At 36.4% G+C, this 26,534-nt stretch overlaps 2 protein-coding genes across 9 annotated transcripts in view; one reads left to right on the top strand and one right to left on the bottom strand.

Moving 5' to 3' along the window:
• Positions 1–1,596: 1,596 nt before the first annotated feature.
• PPWD1 (peptidylprolyl isomerase domain and WD repeat containing 1) lies at positions 1,597–26,337 on the bottom strand. 5 transcript variants are annotated; one of them, XM_033179695.1, is made up of 12 exons: positions 26,016–26,084; positions 25,696–25,744; positions 21,627–21,729; positions 19,505–19,605; positions 19,239–19,359; positions 16,651–17,098; positions 12,300–12,490; positions 9,849–10,038; positions 6,240–6,421; positions 4,102–4,183; positions 3,012–3,194; positions 1,597–1,893 (listed from the first exon to the last, which is right to left on the bottom strand). In XM_033179695.1, the coding sequence occupies exons 1-12, from the start codon at positions 26,082–26,084 to the stop codon at positions 1,750–1,752; spliced, it is 1,863 nt and encodes a 620-aa protein (XP_033035586.1). In that variant the 3' UTR covers positions 1,597–1,749. The 5 variants fall into 5 exon arrangements, with proteins under 5 accessions (XP_033035586.1, XP_033035583.1, XP_033035585.1 ...); XM_033179692.1 differs by lacking the exon at positions 25,696–25,744 and having other exon boundaries at positions 26,016–26,337; XM_033179694.1 differs by lacking the exons at positions 25,696–25,744; positions 26,016–26,084 and adding an exon at positions 20,557–20,690.
• CENPK (centromere protein K) overlaps positions 26,322–26,534 on the top strand; it is a 49,483-nt gene continuing 49,270 nt past the window's right edge. For 3 of the 4 annotated variants that reach the window (XM_033179706.1, XM_033179708.1, XM_033179710.1), the window contains exon 1: positions 26,338–26,424. The gene's annotated coding sequence lies outside the window, so the exon portion shown is untranslated. Of the gene's footprint in view, positions 26,425–26,534 lie in introns of all 4 variants that reach the window. The other variant, XM_033179709.1, reaches the window with a different exon arrangement.

Below are 26,534 nucleotides of genomic sequence, written 5' to 3'. Positions count from 1 at the left end.
AACTGGCAAAGTGGTAGCAGGGCAGAAGACAGCTGTATTCTTCCCTAAAATAATAAAGGATGAAAAGGACTAATGAATAAGAATGAAATTATATCCTGATAACTTAAAACATGCTTTTAAAAAGACATGGACAATGTATGTTTTTAGGTCTGCCGATTTTTTGGCATTAATGGAAAAATTCATTAGTCAAATATGGTTTTCACTCAAAGCAAAATAATTGTATTTGTTGGGGAATGAGGCATCATCACCACTTGGTGGCAATATTACCAAAAATTTAGATTAAATTTTTAGGAATGAATAAAGCTAGGTAGGTAAGTCTAAACAACTAAAATTAGAAAGAAACAGTAAATGTCACATTGAAAAGTCATTTTCATGTCCAACTTTAAGTTCTACTTTTAAAAAGGAGCATACATTACAGGAGCACAATCTGGCATAATCTCCTATTTCACAAGTTTGTAGCACAAAATAAATAAAGAATCCTGCTGATCAATAGAAGGAAAAGTTTAAGCAGATTTAAAACTTCAGAATATAAATTCCCTACACAGGTCTGTTGAGCATGTTCTTCCTGTAAGTTTCTGAAAGAGTCTTTCTGGAATTGAAGCAGTGGGTCTTAATAGTTATGAACTAAGTTATAAGCATAAGTGAAGAAATCAGTATAAGAATTTGTGCTCATATTATTTTACTGCTCCAATTTCTACTAATCTCTCCATTGTTAGATACCAAAATTTTTATGTATACTTCTTAATGGTATATTTTCTAAAGATATAACTCGAGGACAGAAAAAGCTGTTTACCTATTTTAGAAAAATAATCTGAAAGAGTAATCAACCTGCATACAATAAACCAAGGACTTGGGTATTCACTTATTCTGAATCTTTCATTTGAAAGAATATTTCGTAATTATTAAGGAATATAACACTTTGACCAAAGTGACTTCTTGTTTATTGAGGCTTTACTTACCACTACTTACTAAACAATTATCAAAAGACTAAAATATTTGGCATTAAAACCTTGCAAAACAAAGGAAATGACATATAATATCAGATCCTAGTATTTTTTCTTGGAGGAGGGATGTGCACTCCTCTAAACATAAGGGCAGAGTATCTGGCATGTATTCAAAAAGTAAAGCACAGGTGTGTACCACTGTCATTATTTAATAGGGTTGTCATTGCACAGGATACCTTCTAAGACCTCCAGTGGATGCCTGAAACTTCAGATGATACTAAGCCCCATATATATTGTTTTTTCCTATATATATATCTATGATAAGGTTTAATTTATCAATTAGGCACAGTAAGAGATTAACAACAATAAAATAGAATAACTATAGCAGTATACTATAATAAAAGTTATGTGAATGTGGTCTTGCTGTCTGAAAATATCTCACTGTATTGTGCTCACCTATTTTTGGATTGTGGTTGACAGTAGAAAGAAAACCATGTGGAAAGGGGGTGGGGGAGAGTGTCGTAATTATTTAATATTTAATTTGAGGCTCATTAGCAATTACCTATAATGAGTGCTGTTTGCCTGAGTTTAGTCCATTTCAATTTATCACCTCCCAGGATTAGAAATATTGCAAGAAAAGTCAAAGGTAATTTTTTAAAAATAGCCTTTAATAAAAAATACAAAAATATAATATTGTATCTTTGAAACATGATCTGTATATTCAGCAAGTCCTAAGCTTCCTAATGTAAAATAATCTGTTTAATATTGCATTTTTATTTGCAAGTACATTAAAACAAATCTTATTTTACTTGACAGTAATATTTATGATGCTGACATCCTCATAGGGCTTATCTGTTTTGGGATTGACTTTGACGTTGGAGATCCTCTGTACAACTTCCATTCCTTTAGTCACTCGTCCAAATACTGTGTGCTTATTATCAAGCCAAGGCTGTGTTAGAGGACAAATGGAAAATCTTGGTAAACCCCAATTTCTTTAAATTATATCCTCCGGTTGAGCAAATTAAAGAGAATTTAAGTGTACGCTCCCCTTTAGCATATATTTAAAAAGAAGTACAATAATTTCTTAGCAATAAAAATGTAGCAGCTTTTAAAAGTTACTTCCAGTGTATTAAAAAAAAAAAAAACAGAAGCATAGTATAATGTTTAATTAAATATCTGCATCTTTCAGACCAAAGGGAAATGGAATATCTTCCCTAAAGGTAAGTTACTTCACATGGCTTACAGAATTGTGGCTAAGAATTTAAAAGGTCTCTGGAGGACTCTTACCTGAACAGTTTATTCAGAAGCAATTTGAAATAGTTTAAGCAGCACATACTTTGGCATTAGACAGATGGGAGTTCAAATGCTAGCTTGGCTACTTGACCTTTTGGCAAGTTAATCATGTCTGTTTCTTCATCTATTACTGAAAACTGGGGATACTGATACTAGAAGTACTGTGAATACTACATGAAACTATGTGCCTGGCAGATGGGTAGTTATAAATATTTTTCCTTTCTTCATCATTTAGTGCTTAATTCTAAAACAAAAAGTAGGTAAATTCTAAAACAAAAATTTTTATAATTTTGTGTTACTGCATAGCAATAGAGCGAGGTTACCCTAAACTGTATTTCATTAAATCTAAAATGTAATTGATTATGAGTTGTATTCTGATTTCAGAGATACTAAAATGTGGGGGAAATTGTCTCAAAATTGTGAATTCATATACTCTAATCCTTGCATTCTGAAGATGAGGAAATAGGCCCACAGAGGTGAAATAATTTATTTTAGGTTACATCATCAAGTAGAGGCAGAGTTGACATTGAAACTCAAGTATCTTGAATTGCAGTCCATTGTATTTCTTACTGCAGTGGAAGTTTTGTTTTACCAATTCTAAAGTGATTAGTCACATGATTTTATATTTTCTTCTCGATCATTTTCATATTTGTATTCTGGTAGATAATATAAATAATGTAGAAAATACAGAATAATGCAGCTCTTCTACTGAGTTCACTCTCTTACATCATAACCTATCAATCTGTAGTTTATAAACAATGATACTGTACTTACTGTTGGTACTACTGTTATGAAAAACTGGGATCCATTAGTATTTGATCCTGCGTTAGCCATGCTGAGTGTGTATGGTCTGTCATGTCGTAATGTTGAATGAAATTCATCTTCAAATTCTCCTCCCCATATGCTTTCTCCTCCCATACCAGTACCTGTTGGATCTCCTGTCTGAATCATGAAGCCCTTAACAGAAAGTACACAAAAACATTACAGTCCTTTTCTATATATGTATACTTTGAAGTTTTATTTCTTCCAAGAGTGCTATGTATTCAGTGTAATATTAACTGTCACTATAAAGTGATTTGATTAAACCCTTACACTTAAATTTGGATGATGTACTTCTGTTGCTCAACCACCACCTTGATTGAAACATAAATGCAAAGGTCATCTTCTCATTTATAGACATGTTCTATCTTTCCCAATAACCTAAATAAAGCCAGTTAATACTATAAATTTTAGGATCTGTATGTTATTTTATGTTTTATATAATTGCCCTCCTCTTCTCCCTCTCCCTTTCCTGAAATACTCTGGATTTCCTGGAAAGCCTTTTCGCTAATTCCTTTAGGACCCTGAGATCTGACTTTCCATCCTGCCATTTCTGACCTGCCAGAAACCAAGCACTATATCACTGTCCCATCCACTTTATGGAAAGCTGCTCAACAAAAGCCAGGGGCTGAGTTCTCTCTCCTCCTCTGGTATATTACAGGTTCTCACAGATCAGATGGCACTGTGGCCCCTCTATGATTGAAAAATCGTATCTTCTAGATCTAGACCCTATCTAGCCACTACAAATAGGTTACCTAGGTTACTGATGTTATCTCAGCATGACCCTTTATTCATTATCTTACCCTTTAGCTGCTGACAAAATATTGCTTCAGTGTTTCTAAACAGGTAATCATGCCACTATTCCTGTTGATTCTAGATGTTGATATTTATAACCATCCACTCCTTCTTTGGCGTCCATAGTATATTTTTCCTGTTCCTTTCCACTAAACTGGTAAGTGTGAGAGAAGAAGATTCCTTGCACTTAAATCTCTTGCTATGTAATAATATAGTATTTCTTAAATCACATGAAATATGTGTAACTTACCTTAATTATACGGTGAAATGTATGCCCATTATAATAACCATTTCTGCTGTGAACACAGAAGTTTTCCACTGTCTTAGGGCACCTATTAAGACATATATTACCAATATGAAACCTATTCAGAGCATCTTAAAACAGTTTTCTTTGCAGTTCTGCTTCCTAATGTTGTTCTATCTCTTCTGAATGTTTCAGAAGGACAGTTGTTTTTTTTTTAATAACCTCTAATCTCAGGACAAGCATGGAGGGGCATGTAAGTAGTATATTCTTATTGTTTAACTTGGTTATCTTTAGAACATGACTGCTTAACTACTATTTGAGTTTGACAGTACTAAGATTTCAAGGTCATTTAGCAGTTAAAAAAAATACAGCTGGCCAGGTGTGGTGGCTCATGCCTGTAATCCCAGCACTTTGGGAGGCCGAGACGGGCGGATCATGAAGTCAGGAGATCCAGATCATCCTGACTAACACAGTGAAAACCCCATCTCTATTAAAAATACAAAAAATTAGCTGGGCGTGGTGGCGGGCTCCTGTAGTCCCAGCTACTTGGGAGGCTGAGGCAGGAGAATGGCGTGAACCCCGGAAGCGGAGCTTGCAGTGAGCCGAGATTGCGCCACTGTACTCCAGCCTGGGCGACAAAGCGAGACTCCATCTCAAAAAACAAACAAAAAACAAAAAACAGCCACAGCACCTTAAAAATACGTTTTTTCTTAAGAGACAGGGTCTCACTATATTGCCTAGGCTGACCACCTGGGCTCAAGAGATCCTCCTGCCTCAGCCTCCTAAAGTGCTGGGATTACAGGCCTGAGTCACTGCACCTGGCCCAACATCTTAAGTTAGTTTACTCCATATAGTATTATAGGTCTGCATGTAGTAGTACAGGTTAAGTTCCTGGGAAAGGTCATTTTCTTACAATGACATATTCTTGGCCAAAACCTTAATCATAGAAATGACATCTAAATTTATTCAACTTTAAATGACAGTCTCACTCAGAGTATGAAGCTTTCTCAATAATATTAACTGATACTATGCAATTATTTGATATGGTCCATTACCATGTAATACTTCTAAGAGCTGGAAATGGATGAACCAAGAGAATCTTGTACCCAAGTACGTCAGCAAACAAGGCCGAGAAGCACATGGGTTTTGAGCACTTAAAGTGAGTGTCCAAGATTCAAGAACTGCATAGTTATTTGTTGAGTACCAAGATATGGTACAAAACATTCATATGCAAAATATTAATAAGAACTTTTAAGTAAAAGTGTTGTAAAAGATGTCATTTTTTGGGTCAAGAATGGCCCGAAATACTCTACTGTATTTGACATTGTATGTTAATTTTAAAATCTTTTAAACTGTCCAGAAAACCGTTCACCTTTTTTTCAATTGAAGTCCTTATGGTTTTGTTGTAATTTGTTTTTGTAGAAACAGAGTCTCACTCTGTTGCCCAGGTTGGAGTGCAGTGGTGTGACCATAGCTAACTGCAGCCTCAAACTCCTGGGCTCAAGACATCTTTTGATCTCAGCCTCTAGCAGAGTCAGGAATACAGATGCATGCCACCATATCCAGCTAATAAAAAAAAACTTTTTTTAGGAGACAGAGTCTTGTCATATTGCTTGGGCTAGTCTCAAACTGCTGGCCTCCACTGATCTTCCTGTCTCAACCTCCTGAATAGCTGGGATTACAAGTGCATGCCACTGCACCCAGCTTATAGTTCACTTTTAAAACACAGAGCTATTGAAACTATAAAGAGATAGGTATCTAGCAACTGTTTGTAAGGAAACATAATTATCTTTCTCTTAAGGATTTGCTTTGAGAGGAAAGCAAAGCAATCCACAAAACCTAGAGTTTGTGCTGTTAGAGATGTGCTGTTAACATATTTGTATATCACTTTACAGTTTACACTCAGCACTTTCATAGCCAATATATTTTGTCTTCGTAATGAACCTATGATGTATATATGTATAAAAATCTTCCATTTTCTACCATAACACTTATCAGAAAGCTCAGGAATAGATGTTTTTTTATCAAACATTTCTTCAAAATTCCTTAAGTCAAAGTAACGGGAATTTTAAGTTGCATGGTTTCTTCAGATATACACATTTACATTCTTAATTACGTAAGCCAATACAAACAGTTATACATACTCAACAGGAAAGAGTTTGGTGTGAATGTCTCCCATGCTGGTGTGGATAATGGCACTATCCGAAACTCGTTTAGGTCCTTCAGCTTGAGTAGCTGCCATGACTTCTTCTTTAGAAGGTTTCTCATTAAAAACATCTCGATCAGAATCTGCACTTTTTGTATCTTCTGGTTCTCGTTTGGTAAACTCAAGGAGGAAAGTAAAAAGTGAGTGAACAAATTAAAGTTTTCATCTGGTAAAAATTTTATGAACAATAGAATTTCTAATTAAGTACTTAAGAAATGTAAGAATTCACATCAGAATCCTTATTTCAGGAATCATTTCCCATCACAGGATGTGTCAGGCAATTAAATTATTTTTACTTTGTCTAATATGAAAATGATCCACATAACATACTGAACACATTGATTTCAAATGGAATTTAATTTCTTTTGGATAGAAATTTTCTTGGGCAAACATTTAACAAGAATAATTGTTTCATTTGTGGTAGCTCTTAACTTATGCCTTCTAGTAAGGCCTAACGTGCCACCTGTTTATTGCTCACTTCATTATTTAGATTGTTTGGATTTGAATTCCAATTCTGCAACTTTGGGGATGTGAATTCATTTCTTCCCTCATTCATATATGATGATAACAGTACCTACCTTGCAATGAAGTTAGTTGTGAAGATTAAACAACTAGATATTAAGTCCTTGGAGAACAGTACCTAATACATAGAGGGTACTATATACATATTAACAGTGTTATTACTACTATGAGCAGGACCTCATGCTAGGTAGAAAAAGGATTCACAAAAATGAATCAGTAATGGATCCTTAATTTTTTTTTTCCCACAGTCCCACTTGACCTATCTAAACCCTGAAGCATAGGAAAAAGAATGAAAATTTTCAGTGAAGTTGTGTACATCTCAGGACCTCGGGGTCTAGGAAGAATTGAGAAAAACCTTTCAGTTGTTAAAACACTGGACTTCTCAAGGCCTGTTTATTTTACTTTAAGTAGAAATGCTCTCTCCTGAGCAACCTCTGTCTGATGTCAGCTTAATTATGGGAACGTAAAGCTAGTGCCTCCATCTTGCCTAATGTCATTCCTTGATCTGCTTGGATAGATTCCAAATAAACAACCAAGTTAGGATGCTATCACCTTAACATCCTATTCTCTAGTTTTCAAAGGAATGGCATGTCTATTGTACTATTTGTTTATATGAATTTTTTTAAAGTTATCATGATTTAGCTCATATATGGATTTGTAAAATTATACTTTTATTTCATGATGTGAGATCTGAAAAATTATCATATATGGATTTGTAAAATTAATACTTTTATTTCATGATGTTGGATCTGAAAAACAGGACACAAAATTCATATATATGCATACCATTTTAGTTTTGCTTAAGAATATGTACTAGTAAGACTCAAAGAAAAATCATAACAATATTAGCTGTATAAAGCTACAGTGAATGACTTATTTTGTTTCTCTATTTTTTCAAACTCTATAATGAATATATACACTTTAATCAACATACAAGTAAACTTGGAAAAGAAAAAAACAACAAAGTTTTTTGAATAAAGTGGATGGAAAATTAGTATATATGTTTTTAGTGTATATCAAGAAGTATCTTTTTTTTGCCTCTTTTTGTTTAGCAATAAGGTCTTGCTCTGTCACCCAGGCTGAAGTGTAGTGGTGTGATCATAGCTCCCTGCAACCTCGAATTCCTCGACTCAAGAGATCCTACCACCTCAGCTTCCAGCATGGCTGAGACCACATGTGCACACCACTATGCCTGGTTAGCTTCTTAAATTTTTTGTAGAGGTGAGATCTTGCTATGTAGCCCAGGCAGCTCTTGGTCCTGGGCTCAAGTGATTTGCCTACTTTGGCCTCCCAAAGTGCTGGATTTATAGGGTAAGTCACCATTCCTGGCCAAGAATTATCTTTTATGGGTAATTTTTACTTCATAACAAAGTTAAATTACAGGTAAAAACGATTAATTTTTTTCTTTCATATACTAATAAATTTTTAGTAATGATTTTGAAAGTTGTAAATGAAATTCTCATCTTAAAAGAATTTACCCATTTAGGTGGAAGGTTTGTTGAGGTAGGGAAACTGCTACTTCATACATTTATCAAATGCTGTTAACCTTAATAGCATTACAACAGTTTACAATATTTTGGAGGAATGAATGAATATATTATAATGCGTTAGTCATTTTCTTAACTTTCTGGATTTAACAGTGAAGAAGACATAGTGCCTGTATTTATGGATTTTATCTTCAGAAGAAGAGCTCAGCGTCAGAGACAAAAGAAATAATTGATGTTCACACAAAAAGTGTGACACATCATATGACGGGGAAGCAAAGGAGAAACATAAGCAGGCACACCTAACTCAGACTTGATGTTAAAAAGGGCCTCTAGGCTGGGTGCGGTGGCTCACGCCTGTAATTCCAGCACTTAGGGAGGCTGAGTCAGGTGGATCACCAGAGGTCAAGAGTTCAAGAACAGCCTGGCCAACATGGTGAAACCCTGTCACTACTGAATATACAAAAATTAGCTGGGTGTGGTGGCATGCACCTGTAATCCCAGCTACCCAGGAGGCTGAGGCAGGCGAATCGCTGGAACCCAGGAGGCAGAGGCTGCAGTGAGCCGAAGTCACGTCACTGCACTCCAGCCTGGGCAACAGAACAACATACAATCTCCAAAAAAAAACAAAAAAACCCGGGGGCTTCCAAACAGACTTGAAGGATGAGTTAGGAGTTGGAGAGAAGTGTGTGGCTGGCAGAATGATAGCCTGTGCAAAGACCCAGAGTTTAAAAAGCACACTCAACTACTGTGAATAAGTATGGTTGGTGTAGCAAATGAACGAAAAATGAAGAAAGATAAAGCTACAGAAGTGAGGAGGGCCAGCCAGCATAGATAGCTGGGGCACCATTGAAAGGCATTAGGCAGAAAATAAGAGTCACGTTTGGGTTTTAAAAAGTTCTCTGATTGCAATGTGAAGGATAGAATGCAAGCAGAGATCTCTATACTTCTGATTTTCCTGCTTGGATGAACAAATAAAATTGTGCTACTCCTATATGGCGTAGTAGTTTGATTTTAACTATCTCAGTCTTAGTTAACATGCAAAGTATTTTTAGTTCTCCAGAGGAAAAAAAAAATTCCACAGGAATATATAATTCCAAGGCAGCACCATTAAAATAAAAGTCAAAAGGTAAAAAAGGAAATACATTTGAAGGAAGCTGTGCTAATTTAGGGGAGATAAATTATATTCAAGAGTAAAGGGTAAAAAATAAAAAAACTAAGAAGAAATTTTAAAATCCCACAGTGAAACTATTTTGGATGTAATTCTGACTATAACCACTAACTTCCTACCATCTTAAACAATGCAAACAGTTGTGGAAGCGAGGTTGAAAAATGTCAAAACATGATGGAAAACAGTACAGAAATACTTAAAATCAACTCCTAGTTTAAAATTCTACAATATTAATATAAGATGGTATTCTAATTGTTTAGGAAGTCTGCTGTTAGTGCCAACATTCTCTTCAGTTGAAGGTACAAACATAGAAAAGTCAAACCAAACTAGAAGGAACATTATGGTCTAATCTCCTAGTACTTATACATACCATATAAAATCTATTCTTTTTGAATGATGTACAGACTATTGTTGGGTCAGCTTGAATATTCTGAAGAACAGGATTTTCAGAAGCTTTCATCTCTATAGTAGTTGCAGCACGATGCTTTTTGGCTATCCCCTGGAACAAAGCCAATTGCATCACTCTAATATTTTCTTGTTTGCCTAAAATCCGCACACACCTAAAAATATAACAATGTTTTTTATACAACAAAATCACCAAAGTTAATTCTAATTATGACAACTTTACAGATAAAAGGGAATCAACTATCTTATCTATGTACAACATAACTTGTGAAAGTTTTTTAAACGTGTTTCTCTACCCCCCAAAAGCTATCAATTTAAACTGGTAGGCAGCTATAATTTTCAGGTTAAAAAATAGAAATGAGGCCAGGCACGGTGGCTCACACCTGTAATCCCAGCACTTTGGGAGGCCAAGGCAAGCAGATCACTTGAGGTCAGGAGTTTGAGACTAGCCTGGCCAATGTGGTGAAACCCCATCTCCATTAAAAATACAAGAAATTGGTCAGGCATGGTGTTAGGCACCTGTAATCCCAACCACTAGGGAGGCTGAGACACGAGAATCGCTTGAACTCAGGAGGCAGAGGTTGTAGTAAGCCGAGATCGTGCCACTGCACTCCAGCCTGGGTGACAGAACAAGACTCTGTCTCAATAAAAAACAACAACAAAACCAATTAAGAGAATGAAAAGTCACAGACTAGGAGAACAGCTCGTAAAGGACTGTTATCCAAAATATATAAAGAACTCTTAAAAAAAAATCTATATATACAAAGAACTCTTAAACCACAGTAAGAACACAACCCAATTACAAAATGTCCCAAGGACCTTCACATATACTTCATCAAAGAGACATACAGATGGTAAATAAGCATATGAAAAGATATTCCACCTCATATGTTGCCAAGGAAATCCATACTAAAACAAGATACTACTACACATCTATTAAAATGGCCCAAATCTGGAACACTGACAGTACCAAATGGTGGCACAGATGTGGAGTGACAGCAACACTCATTCATTGCTGGTGAGAATGTAAAAAAGTACAGCCACTTCTAAAGGCAGTTTGGCTGTTTCTTACAAAACTAAACATTCTGTTACCATATGATCCAACAATTGTGTTCCTTGATATTTACCGAAAGGAGCTGAAATGACTACACAAGACACTTGTACGCAGATGTTTATAGCAGCTTTTATACATAACTGCCAAAACTCGGAAGCAACCAAGATGTCTTTCAGTAGGTGAATGGATAAACTGTGGTACATCCAGACAATGGAGTATTATTCAGTGCTAAAAAGAAATGAGCTATCAAGCTGTGGAAAGGCATGGAAGAACCTTAAATGCATATTACTGAAAGAAGACAATCTGGACAGACTACATACTATATGATTCTAGCTATATCACATTCTGGAAGAGGCAAAACTATGGAGATGGTGAAAAGATCAGTGGTTGAACAGTCAGAGCAGAGGATTTTGAAGGCAGTAAAACTACTCTGTATGATAGTATAATGGTGGATACTTTTATATACATTTCTCCAAACCTACAGAATATACAACACCAAGGGTGAACCCTAATGTAAACTATGGACTCTGGGTGATAATGATGTGTCAACGTAGGTTCATCAATGGTAACAAATGTACCACTCTGGTGGGGGATGTTGATAATGGGGAGGCTATGCATGTATTCGGGCAGAGGGTACATGGGAAATCTCTGTATCTTCCTCTTAATTTTGCTGTGAACCTAAAACTGTTCAAAAAAGTAAGGTCTATTAAAAATAATCAGTCATTTGTTTATACAGTTTTAACCTATTCTTATTAAAATTCCATGTCTGTTAACTGTTCTACAAAACTTCAAAGATTTTGTATTGCCAAGAACTACAATATAAATATGTTTATACATGGAAATGTACAGCACATTTTTTTCTCCTTAAAATATTAAGTTCTGTTCATTTACATTCAGTGAGAGTATCTGATTGTAGCTATTCTGTACTAAGACCAAATGGACTGTTTTCACAAAAAAGGCTTACTGTGGTTTCATGCATTTTTAACTTTTGATTTTATGTCTAGCAGGATGTAATGCTGAATTCTGTGGTTAAAATCTTTGGCAACATTTAACATGAACCAGGCTAATTTAAATCAATAAGCAAAAGACAGACAAACTTGTTAAAAAAAAAACACACAACAACTTGAAACTATGCATATCTTCTTTCCATTTCTTTTACAAACATGAATGGAAACTTTCTACATAAGAATATAAACAACCAAGAGACCACAGAAAAATCCAGTCAAAACATTTGGTTAAGTTTAGATATTTGGGGCCATTCCACTTGTCTTGGAACAAACAATACTCCCACTGTTCCCATGATGGAGGAAATGGTCCCCCACAAACACATTTTTTAAAAAAATACCTCATATTAAAGCTTACCGGTTTGTCTCTACATTTATAACTTTAATGCCCAGCATTGTTCCATACAGCACGAAGTGTCCAGTCTCATCAAAAACTATATTAATTAATCTTACAGCATCAACCTTCTCCAACTCACGTTCTACAGCCATTCGTCGGCCAAATTCCATGTCTGGTAACTGCTGCCTCATCTGTTGCAGTTCAGTAAACATCTAGGAAATAAACCATTTAGTAACAAAATCTCTATATACCTATATCTATATCAACCCATCTATCTACATATGCAATGAGAATTTAAATAGAAGCAGAATACATATTAAGAGCCACTAACCGTTTTTACTTCTTAAGAGGGATTCTAAACAGTATGAAATAGACATTAGTAAGTCCAGTCACTAAAAAATAGTATTTCAGGCCGTGGTGGCTTATGCCTCTAATCCCAGCACTTTGGAAGGCCAAGGCAGGTGGATCACCTGAGGTCATTTCAAGAACAGCCTGGCCAACATGGTGAAACCCCATCTCTACTAAAAATATAAAAACTTAGCCGGGCATGGTGATGTGTGCCTGTAATCCCAGCTACTCGGGAGGCTGCAGCAAGAGAATCGCTTGAACCTAGGAGGCGGACGCTGCAGTGAGCCGAAATCGCGCCACTGTACTCCGGCCTGGGTGACAGAGTGAAACTCCGTCTCAAAAAAAAAAAAAAAATGGTATTTCAAAATGGTAACTGGTTCTTTTAATTTAAAACAAAACCCAGTTGGTTAATATAACTACTGGTTTCTCTACAGAATACATCTGCTGCCTTTTAAAAGTCACAGAGTAGCACTTTCCAATGAAATATAATGCAAGCCACATATGTAATTTTAAAGTGTCTAGTAGTTACATTAAACAAAAAGAAACCGATGAATTTCATTTTAATGTTTGATTAAACTCAAAATATCCAGAATATCATCTCAACATTAACAATATAAAAAATTGGGATAAATTACATTCTTTTAAAAAAATATTAAGTCTTTGAAATCTTGTATTTACACTTTCAGTATATCTCAGTTTGGACTAGCCATCTCTCAAGTGCTCAGTAGACACATGGCTAGTAACTATTTATATTGGATAATGTAGCTATAGACTATGAGGTCCTTGTGCAAGGTTATGTGCCTGACATATAACAAGCTCTCAATTTTTGCTTAATGAATTCATCTCACTAATTTATAACAAATTCATGATATTTCAGAAAATATTTCAAGTTATTTTGACACAGGGCAGTGAGATTACCATTAGGTACATGTGGTTTAGTAGACATGACTATTTCTATGAGTGTCCTTTATAGTTTGGAAAATTGGTTTACTTTTCTTTTGATATTACACAAATTTCAAGATAGGCATCACATCTCTAATTGTATTAACATATTATGAACCTTCCAAAAGAAGATAATGATCTTTATATTGTTTTCTACACAATCTGGGCATCAAACAGCAGCATTCAAAAATAGCTCTCCATTGCAGATGAAAATAAGCCAGACTTCTGTCCCATCTAATTCTATCCTTACTTCATGCTTACATCAACCAAAATCTTGTGTTTTCTAGATAAGGTTAGAACAATATACAAAACTCAAAGAATCAAAAAGAGGTATGTGTGTCAGGGTATAAGCACAAGGTCAAGGTCTTACAGAGCAGTTAGAAAGCCTAGTCGTTAGGTTTTCTTGTCTCTAGTCTCAAAAGACAGAGACTGATACATATTACGCTGCTTATTCATGTGCCAGGAATAGCCTAGGATGCTGGACTACACATTTTGTAGGGAAGGGCCAATGATCATTTCTGCTGGAGAGAAGACTCAGTTTTTAAGACATAAGGTCTGTAGGTGGTCATCTGTCCATATATAAGTATTCCATAAATGTTATCCAACCTGGTAAGTATCTGATCAGAATCTTTTTAGAGTGTTCTAGACTTCACAGCAGGGCTTATGTGATACGCCAACTGAACAGCCATATACAGTGACCCTGGTTAATAAATACTAAAAGATAACTCACATCATCCCATTCAATTGCTTTTCTGTTAAAGTAGGATTCTGATTGGTTAGAAACTACCCTCCTCCACTACCACCTCCTTGAGACGCCAGTCATTTACTAGTTACTAGCACTGTAATTTAACTGATGGTTGGCTTTTTTGGCAAGCTCTCATTCTGAATCTCCACTTCTGTCTTAAGTTCTACTACTGACTTCTTGTCACCTCAGGCCAATCATTTAAACAAATGTTGAAGACAACAATGAGCAAATAGAGTGAACTGAGCAGCTCAGAGTATGTGTGTTAAGAAACTTGTGTCCAGAGACTAGATTCTGAATATTTCTTTGCCTAAGGGATCTTGGAAGAACTGCAAGTTAATAGAGTTTAAATTTTTATTTAAATTGCAAGTTATATTTAGTTATCTGCCACCATTAAAGAAAGTATTACCAATAAATGTTTCTCCTTAAAAGCAGAGTGGAAAGCTATCTTCTTCCAACAAGAAAATTTGTCATGAGGATAATTTGGCTGGCAAACAGATCTTCAAATTTGTCTGGAATTATATTACTTCAGACAGACAGACAGACAACCAACTCATTTATTACCACGTGCTACCAACTCAAAAGCGCCACTAGGAAGAGTTGACAATTTATGAAGAACTTACAGCAGGGAATCCAATGCAAATTGGTCACTGCCAAAGACAAAATAATTGACAATGTCATATAATAAACATTGCAATAAAGGTTCAATCCAGATAGACTCGGATTCCGAGAACCACTTGATAGCAATAGTTGCAATCACAGAAACCAGTGAATTGCATGGATTAAAAACTCTTATTCCACAACTACATGCTGTAACAAATTCTTGTTAGCAGTCTAACAAGTGATGGCTAGAGTCACTCTTTCAAGATATTTGAATAACTCTGTGTGAGGTACTGTTTTTACTGTTGGAGTTAGAATCATGAGCTAAAACAGATCACACAGGGCTTAGTCTACTGGAGGTGATACACATTAATCAAATAATATGACCATATCAAATGCTCTAAAAGAGTGATCTACAGTCACATTAAAAAAAAAACTCTGCTGGCTTGGCACGGTGGCTCACGTCTGTAATCCCAGCACTTTGGGAAGCCAAGGCAGGCGGATCACTTGAGGCCAGGAGTTCGAGACCAGCCTGGCTAACATGGTGAAACCCATCTCTACTAAAAAAAAAAAAAAAAAAAAAAATTTAGCTAGGCGTGGTGGCATGCGCCTGTAGTCCCAGCTACTTGGGAAGCTGAGACAGAAGAATCGCTTGAACCCAGAGGTTGGAGGCTGAAATGAGCTGGATCATGCCACTGCACTTGAGTGCGACTCTTATCTCAGAAAATAATTAAGAAAAACAAAACAAAACAAAACAAAAAACCCAAACTATGCAAGACAGGATGAACAGCTGAAGCCTCCCAGGGGAAGTGAGTCTTCATTTGAAATTTGAAGTACCAGTTCAATAGGTAACGGAGGAATTTGAGGAGGGAGGGAGGGCCTCACTCCAAGTGGAGGAAACAACTTATAAAAAGGTCCTATGGTGGGAGGCATGTTCAAGAAATAAAAAGGAGGCCCAAATGGCAGAATAAGAGGCAGGGAGTACAGTGACTTATGGTGTCACAACATGGTAAGCCATGACTCTGGTCTTGATCCCAAGAACAGAAGGAATTAACTGAAAAGTTCTAGGCAAAGGAATGACATAACCAGATATATGCTTTTAAAAGATGGCCCTGGGTGCAGAGTGGATATTAGGAAGAAGCCAGAATAAATATAGGTAGTAGGCCATGCAATAGGTCAGGCAAAAGACCATGAACTATGGTGACAGCTGTGCTGAAAAGAAATTGGTGTATTTATATTTAGAAAGCAAAATTGGCATAGAAGGGTAAAAGAGTTAAGGATAACTCTTAGATTTCTGGTTTGAGCAACTAGATGGATACTGGCACCATTTATGAAGACAGGAAAAGAAAGAGCACCAGGTTTGCTTGTAATAGAAGGCTACAGAAGTAAATTTAGAAGTAGTCATATGGACAGGAGTGAATAAAGAGTGAGAAGGGGTCCTAGAATGAGTTTTGAGGATCTTAAGAGAATAGCTTGCAAACAAAACAAAATTGTAAAAAACAAAACAATAACCACAAAAATAAGACAATACCTGACTTGGAAAACGCACATTATAAACCCCTAGAGAAGAAAGTTTCAAAGAGCAACACTACAAGACAGAAACAGTTGAATATCTTTAATGTGCTAAGAAAAAAAATAACTGTCTACCTAAATGTCTATGTGTAGAAAAAAGATCTTTCAAGAAAAGGCATAAAATAAAGCATTTTTAGAAAAGTATGGTTAAATTTAAATTACACTTACGCTTAGTGATTCATCAAAGACTCTCATGAGTTTTCCAGTTAAAAACCTGAAAATTCTAACTTTTCTATCAGAACCAATAGTAGCTATTTTCTTCCCATCCGGTGAAAAACATATGCTGGTTGGATAAGCCTTACACTTGGCAAATTCATATAAATCAGTGTCAGTTTTATATTCCCAGTTCACATTTTTGGGGAATTTATATTCATGAGGAGGCCCAGTCCAGTATTCAATCATCCCAGATTTGTCAGAAGACACTACTGCTTTGAAAACTGGGTTTAGCCGTATCTGAGTAAGAGGTGACGTATGGAGTTTGTCAAAAATATGAAGTGGCTGGTTATCTCCTCGGCCATCATAAATGAAAATTTTTCCCGTACTCTTTTCAGAAGCAGCAACTGAAGAAATTGCATCCCCTGGGCAATAGATCCACTCACACTGTCCAGGAAAATAGCTAAAATCGTAAAGAATTGAAAGGGGGGAAAAGAAAAAGGTCAGCACAACAAGCAAGAATCCCTCCCTATGCCACTACCAAACGTCTTGGCCAGTGATTTAGACAGTTTTGGATTCCCTGCTCAAAAGTAGCAGAGACACAGAATGGGGAGGAACAGCTAAGAATAGTTACTTTTTTTTTATCTTTCTGACCTCATCAATATAATGATAATTCTGAGAATCTGTCAAAACACAAGAAGAGAACTGCATATAGCAGCACATTTATTTCTCTTGGGCAGATAAGGAAACTTAATCAGATCTGGACCCTAAGACCTTCTGGGACATTGCTTTTTGGATCTCTCTACAACAGTCTATGTATACTTACTTTAAAATAGGTTAGCATGTAATAGTATACTTGATAAATCCTTTCTTGAAATATTTAAAATCAAATATTTTATTATGGCAATACTTCAAAGAAAAATACTGTCCTAAAACACTCTCATTACTAACTAAATCTTGATACTAAAACTCTAAGCTTTAAACATTCCACCTGATGAATAAGGCATAAAATTCAGACTGATTTAATCAATTGTACTAAAACACTCAAAAATGAATGTTGTTTCCTTCAAAGTAGTGATTCTGGGAAGCAAAACTATTATTCTTTTTTTTTTTTTTTAAACCTTCCAATATTTATTTATTATACTTAAAAAATAAAATCTAATTTCTTTATCTGAGGTACAAAGTCCTATAAGATCTGACTCCTGTCAACCTCACATATTCTTGTCCCCTTGCTTACTCTGCTTGACCCATATTGGCCTTCTTTCTGTTTTTTTTTTTTTTTTTTTTTTTTTTTTAGTTTTGATAAGTATACTTTTTATTTTTTTTTAATTTTTTTTTAAATTTAAGTTGTAGGGTACATGTGCACAACATGCAGGTTTGTTACATATGTATACATGGCAATGACGCTATTATTCTAACCATGGTGCTGATGCTCAAAACCTTCTGGACCTCTTCTTTAAGAATTTCTATCAAAGTCTGAAATATACTCTTCCAAGTATTCTCAAAGGGCAAACGTTCAATATTTGTGAATGAAAAGCTTTGAGGAAACAAACCTGGGGAGTAAGACAGATGATCAAGATAGGTAACTATGTTTGTGCCATTCTAACCATAAATAATGAGACTGATTTCCTTCAGTGGCTCACAACGTCATAAACTGATTTTGAAGGAAATTCTACGATTTGAAATTATTTGAATTGTGGACATAATTCAAACCACAGTTGGAATTCCATCAGTTGGAATTTCTAGAGACAGGGTCTTCAGGAGGTAATTAAGGTTAATGAGCTCATCTGATGGGCTTGTGGCCTTACAAGAAGAAAAAAAGATCTCCTTTTCCCTCTTCCCTCTCCCTTCCTTCTTCCTCCAACCATGTGAGAACATAGGGAGAAGCAAGAAAGACAGCCCTCATCAGAAATCAAACCCTGGTGGAACCTTGATCTTGGACTTTCGAGCCTCCAGAACTGTGAGAAAACAGATTTCTGTATTTAAGTCACCTAGTCTACGGTTTCTTTTTTTTTGTTATGGCATCCAAGCAGATTAAGGCAAGTCCCAAAACTTTCTGACACTGTTATGACTTTCAAGCTGACATTTATTTAGATGTGTATAAATTCAATATGTTATCTTAAAAAAGACATGCTTAAAACAAAGTATCAGTCTTAATACTGTACAATCTAACCATAGTTTTAGTATCAATATATTCCAAAGTTCAACATCACCAATAAATAGCTTTAATTCCAAAAATGTGAATAAACCTTATAGGAACTCAATTCCATCTGAGATAAGTAAAGCAAGGAAGTTAACCGTAAGTACCAGTAATTAGATATGACGGAGCTCCAGTAATATTACTAAGTAATGTCAATTTGGATATAAGGAATCCTTGTTATGATGCTGTTTAGAAATTTCTGTGATTGATAACAAACCAGAGCAGATGCTTCCAAACATTATAAGGATTCACTGTATCTAACTTTCCCAAGCAAAACCCAAAGGCACATTTTTTTTTTAAAGATCTGGTAATATACTATTTAGAAATAACCTATTAAATGGTAAAGTCTGATCTACAAATTACTTCAATAAGTTAAAATATATATACTTTTTAAAAGACTCACCCAAGTTTCAGCATGTTGATCATGTCAAAGTTCACTACATCAAACACCTTCATTGCTTTATCATCACCCACAGAACAGAACAATGCTCCCTCAGAGCTAACTGCAATACTCTCAATAACTCCTATTTCAATAAATGAAATTAAAACATGCTAGTAAATACCAATAAAATAAATATGCATGATTCAAAGAAATATTTTTTTAAAAATTTAAACTTTAATTAGTACAGTTTAGAAAAGAGCTACAAGAAAATGAGGTGAAATTCTTACCCAGGTGACTACGAAAATGTTTAACAAATTCAATTCCCTCTTCTATTTTTTTCCAGAACTTGACATGTCCATCATGACTGGCAGTAATAATAAAATCTGTTCTGCATATATGAAATGTTAAAAGTTAATTTCTAAAACAGATCTATGAATCACTCAGTATTCCCAAAGCAATCATTCACTAAGAATCTGACTTTTGCATAATGGGTTTTTTTAAAAAAAACCTTTCTTTAAGCAGACCACTATATTACAGAACACTGTAAATTTTGAAGCTCCTTTCTGGATATCAAAACAGTTACAGCTTCACTTAGTTTAATCTCAAGAGCTAGGATCAGAATTGAACTAAAATTTGAAATTAAAATAAAAATCTCACTAAGAATCACTATACTTTGGATTCTTTATTGCTAAAATTACCCTATAGACAGTCTTTTCACAAGAAAATAAACTATTTGTCAGTAGCTGATAAGTAAATCTAAACATACTACTTTCACATACAACAAAATTCAACAAAAGTTTGCTTTATATCCTATACAAAGTATTTTGGTTACTTAAGTATCAAAAAGATTTTGTACAGAAGAATCTCCCCTATTAGGTATGTAAAAATAGAAATCATTTATGGAAACCCAGTATATGTCAGGTACTTTGTACATATTATCTTAGTAATTTTACAGCAACTCTATGTATTTTTATCATCATTTTATAAGTAGGAAATAGTTTTAAAATGTTAAATATACTTGCCTCAGGTCCATATAGCTAGAGTGGCTTTCAACCTACCCAACCAAAAAACGTATATTCTCTGTATTACCTTCCACTGCCGTGGTTTAAAAAAACAAAACAAAAATATTTGAGAAGAGAGCGACAGCAATGCTAGTATCTATATGTTGTTGTTCAACACACTGAGAACTTGAGACTAGAAAAGGTGCTAATATTTGGTCAGAATTATCCTATTTTTCATGAAATATAAATATTTTATTTAGATTTATATATGAAATTAAATTTGTCTTCAAGCCATGAAGAATAGACTGATCTACAAAAGCATAAAGTAATCCACCTACTTCCCATAGTCACTGCTAGTATCATCCAAGCCACCATATCTCATCCAGATTTCTATACCAGCTTCCTAACTTCTCTCCCTGTATCCATTCTTGACCTGTTTGAATCCATTCATCTCACCACGGCCAGGGTGGTCCTTTAATAAAAGTAAATCTGATGTTACTCTCCTGCTCACAGGTTCAAAACCCGTACGAGAAATAAAAAGTCTTCTAGGATTTAACCCTTGCCTTTTAAATAGCAGCCTAATATGCTATTTAACCTCTCTAAACTTCAGTTTCCTCATCTCTAAAATGAAGAGCATGTACTAACTCACAAGATTATTCTTATGATGAATAAAAAAATTTATGAAAAAGCCTTAACTTGACAGATAAAAAAAGAAAAAGCCTTAGCACAGTACCTGGGACATATTATGAGCTCAACAAATGGTATAATATTACTACAGTTTGAGTATCCCTTATCCAAAATGCATCAGACCAGAATTGTTTTGGAGTTTCAATTTTTCGGATTTTAGAATATTTACATTATACTTGCTGGCTGAACATCCCTAATCAGAAAATCTCAAATGCTCCAAAGAGCATTTCCTTTGAGCATCATGTCAGCACTCAAAAAGTATTGGATTTTGGAGCATTTTAGATTTCAGGTGCTCAACCTGTACTATTATTATCCTTCTCCAAGATCCTACTCATCTGTTTTGAAGGTCCTTTGCTATTCCTAGGGTATTTAGCCCACATTTTCTCCACTAGTACCAAAGAGGCCAGGTACCAATTATTCGTATCTTAACTAATGTACCCTCTTCTTCAGGGAAGCTCAGACACTACCTGGTTCATTCCCCTCTTGGCATTTATCTCCAAAGACATACATATAAACTAAGGGGTTCTGTCTTAGAGAATGCATTATTTGTATGATATAGGAAAGAACATGTAGGACTTTATTTCAGAACTAATGAAATTAAACAAAAATCTGTAAAATTTTAAAATTACCTCTATAAATCTACCTCAAAATTGAAGTTTTTTTTTTTTTTTTTTTTTAATAAACTTCTCAGACCAAAGTAAAAAAGATGTGATAGACTTACTTGGTGCATACCACATGGGTGATAACATCTCTATGCATGTAACTGCGCTCATACATGGATGCACTGGGGAGATTATCAAGATAGACTCTTTCAAACTCTAAGACTGAAGAAAAAAAAGTAAAGTATAAAATCTGTTTTTAACAAATAAACCAAATACTATCTTGTATTTTATTTAAAATTGTCTACACTCTACTTGGTATTTTCTCCTAGATTTTAATTTTTCTCAATTCACAATTTTAAAAATCCAGTATTTTATGTCAGTTTTAACGTCTATTATTTCAGAGCACTGAATAGCACCATGATTTAGTGAATTACAACAAGTTCCCAGGTATTATATACATGCTAACTGTCGCCAGGACTTAAGAAATGAGTGGTTCTGGCTTAATGTGAATGTTCTATCAAAAAGAAAAGAAAAGGCCAGGTGCGGTGGCTCACGCCTGTAATCCCAGCACTTTGGGAGGCCGAGACGGGCGGATCATAAGGTCAGGAGATTGAGACCATCCTGGCTAACGTGGTGAAACCCTGTCGCTACTAAAAATACAAAAAAAAAAAAAAAAAAATTAGCCAGGCGTGGTGACGGGCGCCTGTAGTCCCAGCTACATGGGAGGCTGAGGCAGGAGAATGGTGTGAACCCTGGGGGCGGAGCTTGCAGTGAGCTGAGATCCTGCCCCTGCACTCCAGCCTGGGCGACACAGCGAGACTCTGTCTCAAAAAAAAAAAAAGAAAAAAAGAAAAAAGAAAAGAGAAAAACTTAAAAAGTTTCATGAAAATATCACAACCATCTTCCTGACATTGTAGATATAATTTAGTGCTAACTTAAAAGAGTCCAGTGGCCATCTGTAATTTGTCTCAGTTAATATTTAAAGCACTGATTCTCTTTGAAGTTACTGGACACTGTGTTTGAAACACTTAAACATGGCACAATTCTTAGATATTTACTCCTGAGAACATCCTAGGGGGTATCCAGTTGAATGTATCTCAAATTTTTTCCAAGGGCAAAACCTGGAAAAAAATCCACCTGAAAGAGTAGTAATCTGAGGAATGTCAGGAAATACTGATTTACTATATGAGGTATGAACAATTTTACTAGCAAAAAAAAAAAAAAGAAAAGAAAGAAAGGGATGGAGGGAATGAGGGAGGGAAGGAAGAAAAGGGAGGGAAAGAAAGAGGAAGGGAGGGAGGGAGTGAGGGAGGAAGGAAAGGAAGGAAAGGAAGGGAAGGAAGCAGAGGAGGGTAGGGGAGGGGATAATTATATGTATCCCAAATAAAATAACCCAACGATGGCCAAACGTGCCTAAAAAAAGTTGCTAAATTAAACATGAGGAGCTGTTTCAGGCTTGTGTATGATAAACTACTTTTCCCTTCATTTTTAGGAACAGAACCCCCATTTATATATGGGCATATTGATGTCCAGCTATAACATGACCTTTCTCACTTTCCCTTGGAGTGAGGTTTAACCATATGCTAACGAGTAAAAGTGGAAATGTTTTGTCACAGGCAGTCTTGAAAAAATGTGCCCTTCTTGCTTTCCTCAATCCTATATCTTGGAACTGGGATATGACTGCTGTAATCTTAATCATTCAGAGAAATGAAGATGAGGGCTGTACCTTCGTTATGTTAGGGCAGAAAGCTGGGGAGAGCCTAGGAACTTCTGGAGCCTCCACACCAATTCTGGACTGCCTGTCTTGGTACTTCTACACATAAAAGAAGTAAAGCACTATCTCTTCAACATCATTGTTATTTTGGGTTTTTCTGTAATATGTAGATAAAGTTAATCCTATCTGATTCAGATTCCTTTTTCTGTGTGATAGTTCATTTGTGGACAAATACTTATTAAGAACAAAATGTGTTCTAAGTCACATGGGCATAAAGAAGAGTAAAACACAGTTCCTGTCCTGAAGAGGCAGTTTAAAGTTCAGTGTCATATAATCATGTCTTTCTGAAAATATATACAACAGTCCAATGTCCAAAGAACATGTTAAAGGGGGTGACTCCATTTCTAGAAAGCTGAAATTGTTAAACACTTGTCCATTTAGACAAAATTTTAAATAATATTTTTGTCACATTCCATGTATTTTAGTTTCAATTTTTTCTTCAAACTGAAAACACTATTGGCTGTCTTTTTTTTTTTTTTTTTTTTGAGACAGAGTCTTGCTCTCTTGCCCATGCTGAAGTACAGTGGAGCAATCTCGGCTCACTGCAACCTCTGCCTCCCGGGTTCAAGCGATTCTCCTGCCTCAGCCTCCTGAATAGCTGGGATTATAGGCGTGCGCCACCACACCCAGCTAATTTTTTTGTATTTTTAGGAGAGACGGGGTTTCACCATGTTAGTCAGGCTGGTCTCCAACTCCTGACCTGATGATCTGCCCGCCTCAGCCTCCCAAAGTGCTAGGACTACAGGCGTCAGCCACCGCACCCAGCCAGCTATCGGCTGTCTTAAAACAATAAACAACTGATTAAAGATTTTCACACCTACTAATTTATATGTCTCAGTTATATTAAGTTTGTAAGACACTTGTCTGGTAACACTAATATCAGCATTTCGATATTTCTGGATTTTTACATTTCTCCTTACTCGTTTAATTAAAGGAGAACTTGCAAAAATATTCATATGCAACAAAATAGTTAAAGACCAGCATAAACGCTTTAATATTCATTCATTAAATACTTAGGCAAAACACTGTACACCAAGCAATGAACAAAAAAGGCGAGATCCTGGTTCTTACTTGCTTACAGTCTTAGCAGTGGAGCGAAACATTCATCAATCACATGAATAAATATGTAAGTAGAAACTGCGGCAAATGCCATAAATAAAATGGTTAGTATGAAACATCTAATAAGAGGACCAGGAAGTAAAAATGATAATGCACTGTAAGGGTGTCAATATACAAGGTTCAAAAAAACAGCTTCTTCAAAATTTGGATACATAAAATTTGAAGGCTACCTATAAATTCATTGTTGATAGATAACTACCTCAGAATTATGATCAAAGTGCTTTAGAAATCCAGTCCAGATTGGAGAAGTCACAGGCTTCCCAGAGAAGATGATAGCTAAGTGCTAAAGGTTGACCAAAAGTCAGTTCAGTGGAAGGGGTGAGGGAAATTATTCCCGGTAGAGACACCATATCTGGGTAGGAATCCAGAGGAAAAAGAGTACATGACCCATTCTCGAGTGATTTTAGAATGGCTGCAGTACAAAGTAAGGGCTTGGGAGAGGAGGATAATGGAAAATGCACTAAGAAGGTAAGGAGAGATCACATCATAAAGGGCTTTATATGCCATGTGAGGGAGTTCGGGCTTTAAGAAAAATAATGAGCCAGGCGCCGGTGGTCCACGCCTGTAACCCCAGCACTTCGAGAGGCCGAGGCACGCAGATCAAGAGGTCAAGAGATCAAGACCATCCTGGCCAGCATGGTGAAAACCCGTCTCTACTAAAAATACAAAAATCAGCTGGGGCGTAGGGGCATGTGACTGTAGTCCCAGGTACTCGGGAGGCTGAGGCAGAAGAATTGCTTGAACCTGGGAGGCAGAGGTTGCGGTGAGCCGAGATAGCGTCATTGCACTGCAGCCTTGCGACAGAGCCAGACTCTGTCTCAAAAAAAAAAAAAAAAAAAAAAAGAAAAGAAAAAAGAATGAGAAATCATGGAAGAGTTTTAAGGGAAAGTGCTAAAGTACAATTTGAGCTTAGACCACATTTAAAATGTCCTAAATACTTAAGGAAAACATTTCACAGAAAAACAAGACAAGAAAACAACAAAGAAAACTTAATCTACTCCTTTTCCCACCCCTTTTATTTGATGATAATTTGTGATTATTCCTCGTTAGCGACAAAATGCTTCAGCCTATCGTATCAAGAGTATGATTTCAAAACCACAGACTTCGGGTTTGGATGAAAACAAATCTGTGATCTAGAAAGCTTTTCCCTAGATACGAAAATTTATTAGTGGAAGTGTCAGAGTTGAAATTATCTTTACCTACTATGATTCGAAATAAGCACCGCCTTCCTCTCGCGCCCCAACATTAACGCATTAACACCACTCCTGAACTAAAGCCTTAAAGAGAACTAGTACCCTTTTCCATATCTAAATAAGAGTTCAAAATTCCAACTTCATGTGGCTGCTGTGGGGAGTAAATGAGAGAAGCCAAACACGTAAGTATAGGAAAATGTTAGTTTTAGCATCTATCATAACAAATCAACTCGTTGTACTACGCTTAAATCACTATTTCGTTAAGACATGCAAGTATGGAGTGGCCAGAAGTGAGAGGACGGCCCTCTGTTCTGAGGGCACAAAACTCCACACACCATCCCTCTTCGGATCTGGCTTGGACTCAACCCTCCCACTCGGGGAATGCAGCACTCCAATTCATCCGGTACTATGTCTGCAGCTACCTTTCCTCTTCTTGGCCAGTGTTGCCTCCACAGGTAAAGGCCCAACCCAGCGCTCTTCGTTCTCCTCATCGTTCTCCTGGGACACCGCCACTGCTACCGCCAGCTCTCTTTCGCTGAGTTCTGTTTTGTCTGATTCCTCCGGGTCCCGGCGCCTTCTCCGTCTCTGCTGAAAATCGCTACCACTTTCCGCCGCCATGTTGTTCGCGTCGTCACAAAAAGCGCGACACACAACTCGGCTACCAATCCCAAAGCAGCGGCGCAGTCTTCTGTTAGCGTCCGAGCGAGTTTCGGGATTGGCTGGGGTGGGCATGAACAGCTCCAATGGGCATGCAGCGCGCGCAGACGTCCGGTGCTGGCAAGCGTTGCCTACGCAGCGCGGAGGCGACTTGGAGTTTGTGGTGCTGTGATGGTAAGAGCTGGGCCCGGGAGGGCGATATAACGATTGAAGCTTGTGGAGCTCCAGTCCGGAAGGTGCAACCCTTACCGCCGGCGAACTGCATACCTGACTTCCAAGCCGGG

This window comes from Trachypithecus francoisi, unplaced genomic scaffold (assembly GCF_009764315.1).
Source record: "Trachypithecus francoisi isolate TF-2019V2 unplaced genomic scaffold, Tfra_2.0 Lachesis_group2, whole genome shotgun sequence".
In the NCBI taxonomy this organism is placed as follows: domain Eukaryota; kingdom Metazoa; phylum Chordata; class Mammalia; order Primates; family Cercopithecidae; genus Trachypithecus; species Trachypithecus francoisi.
Note: the sequence above shows the minus strand (reverse complement) of the source record. Positions and strands in the feature narration are given on the sequence as shown.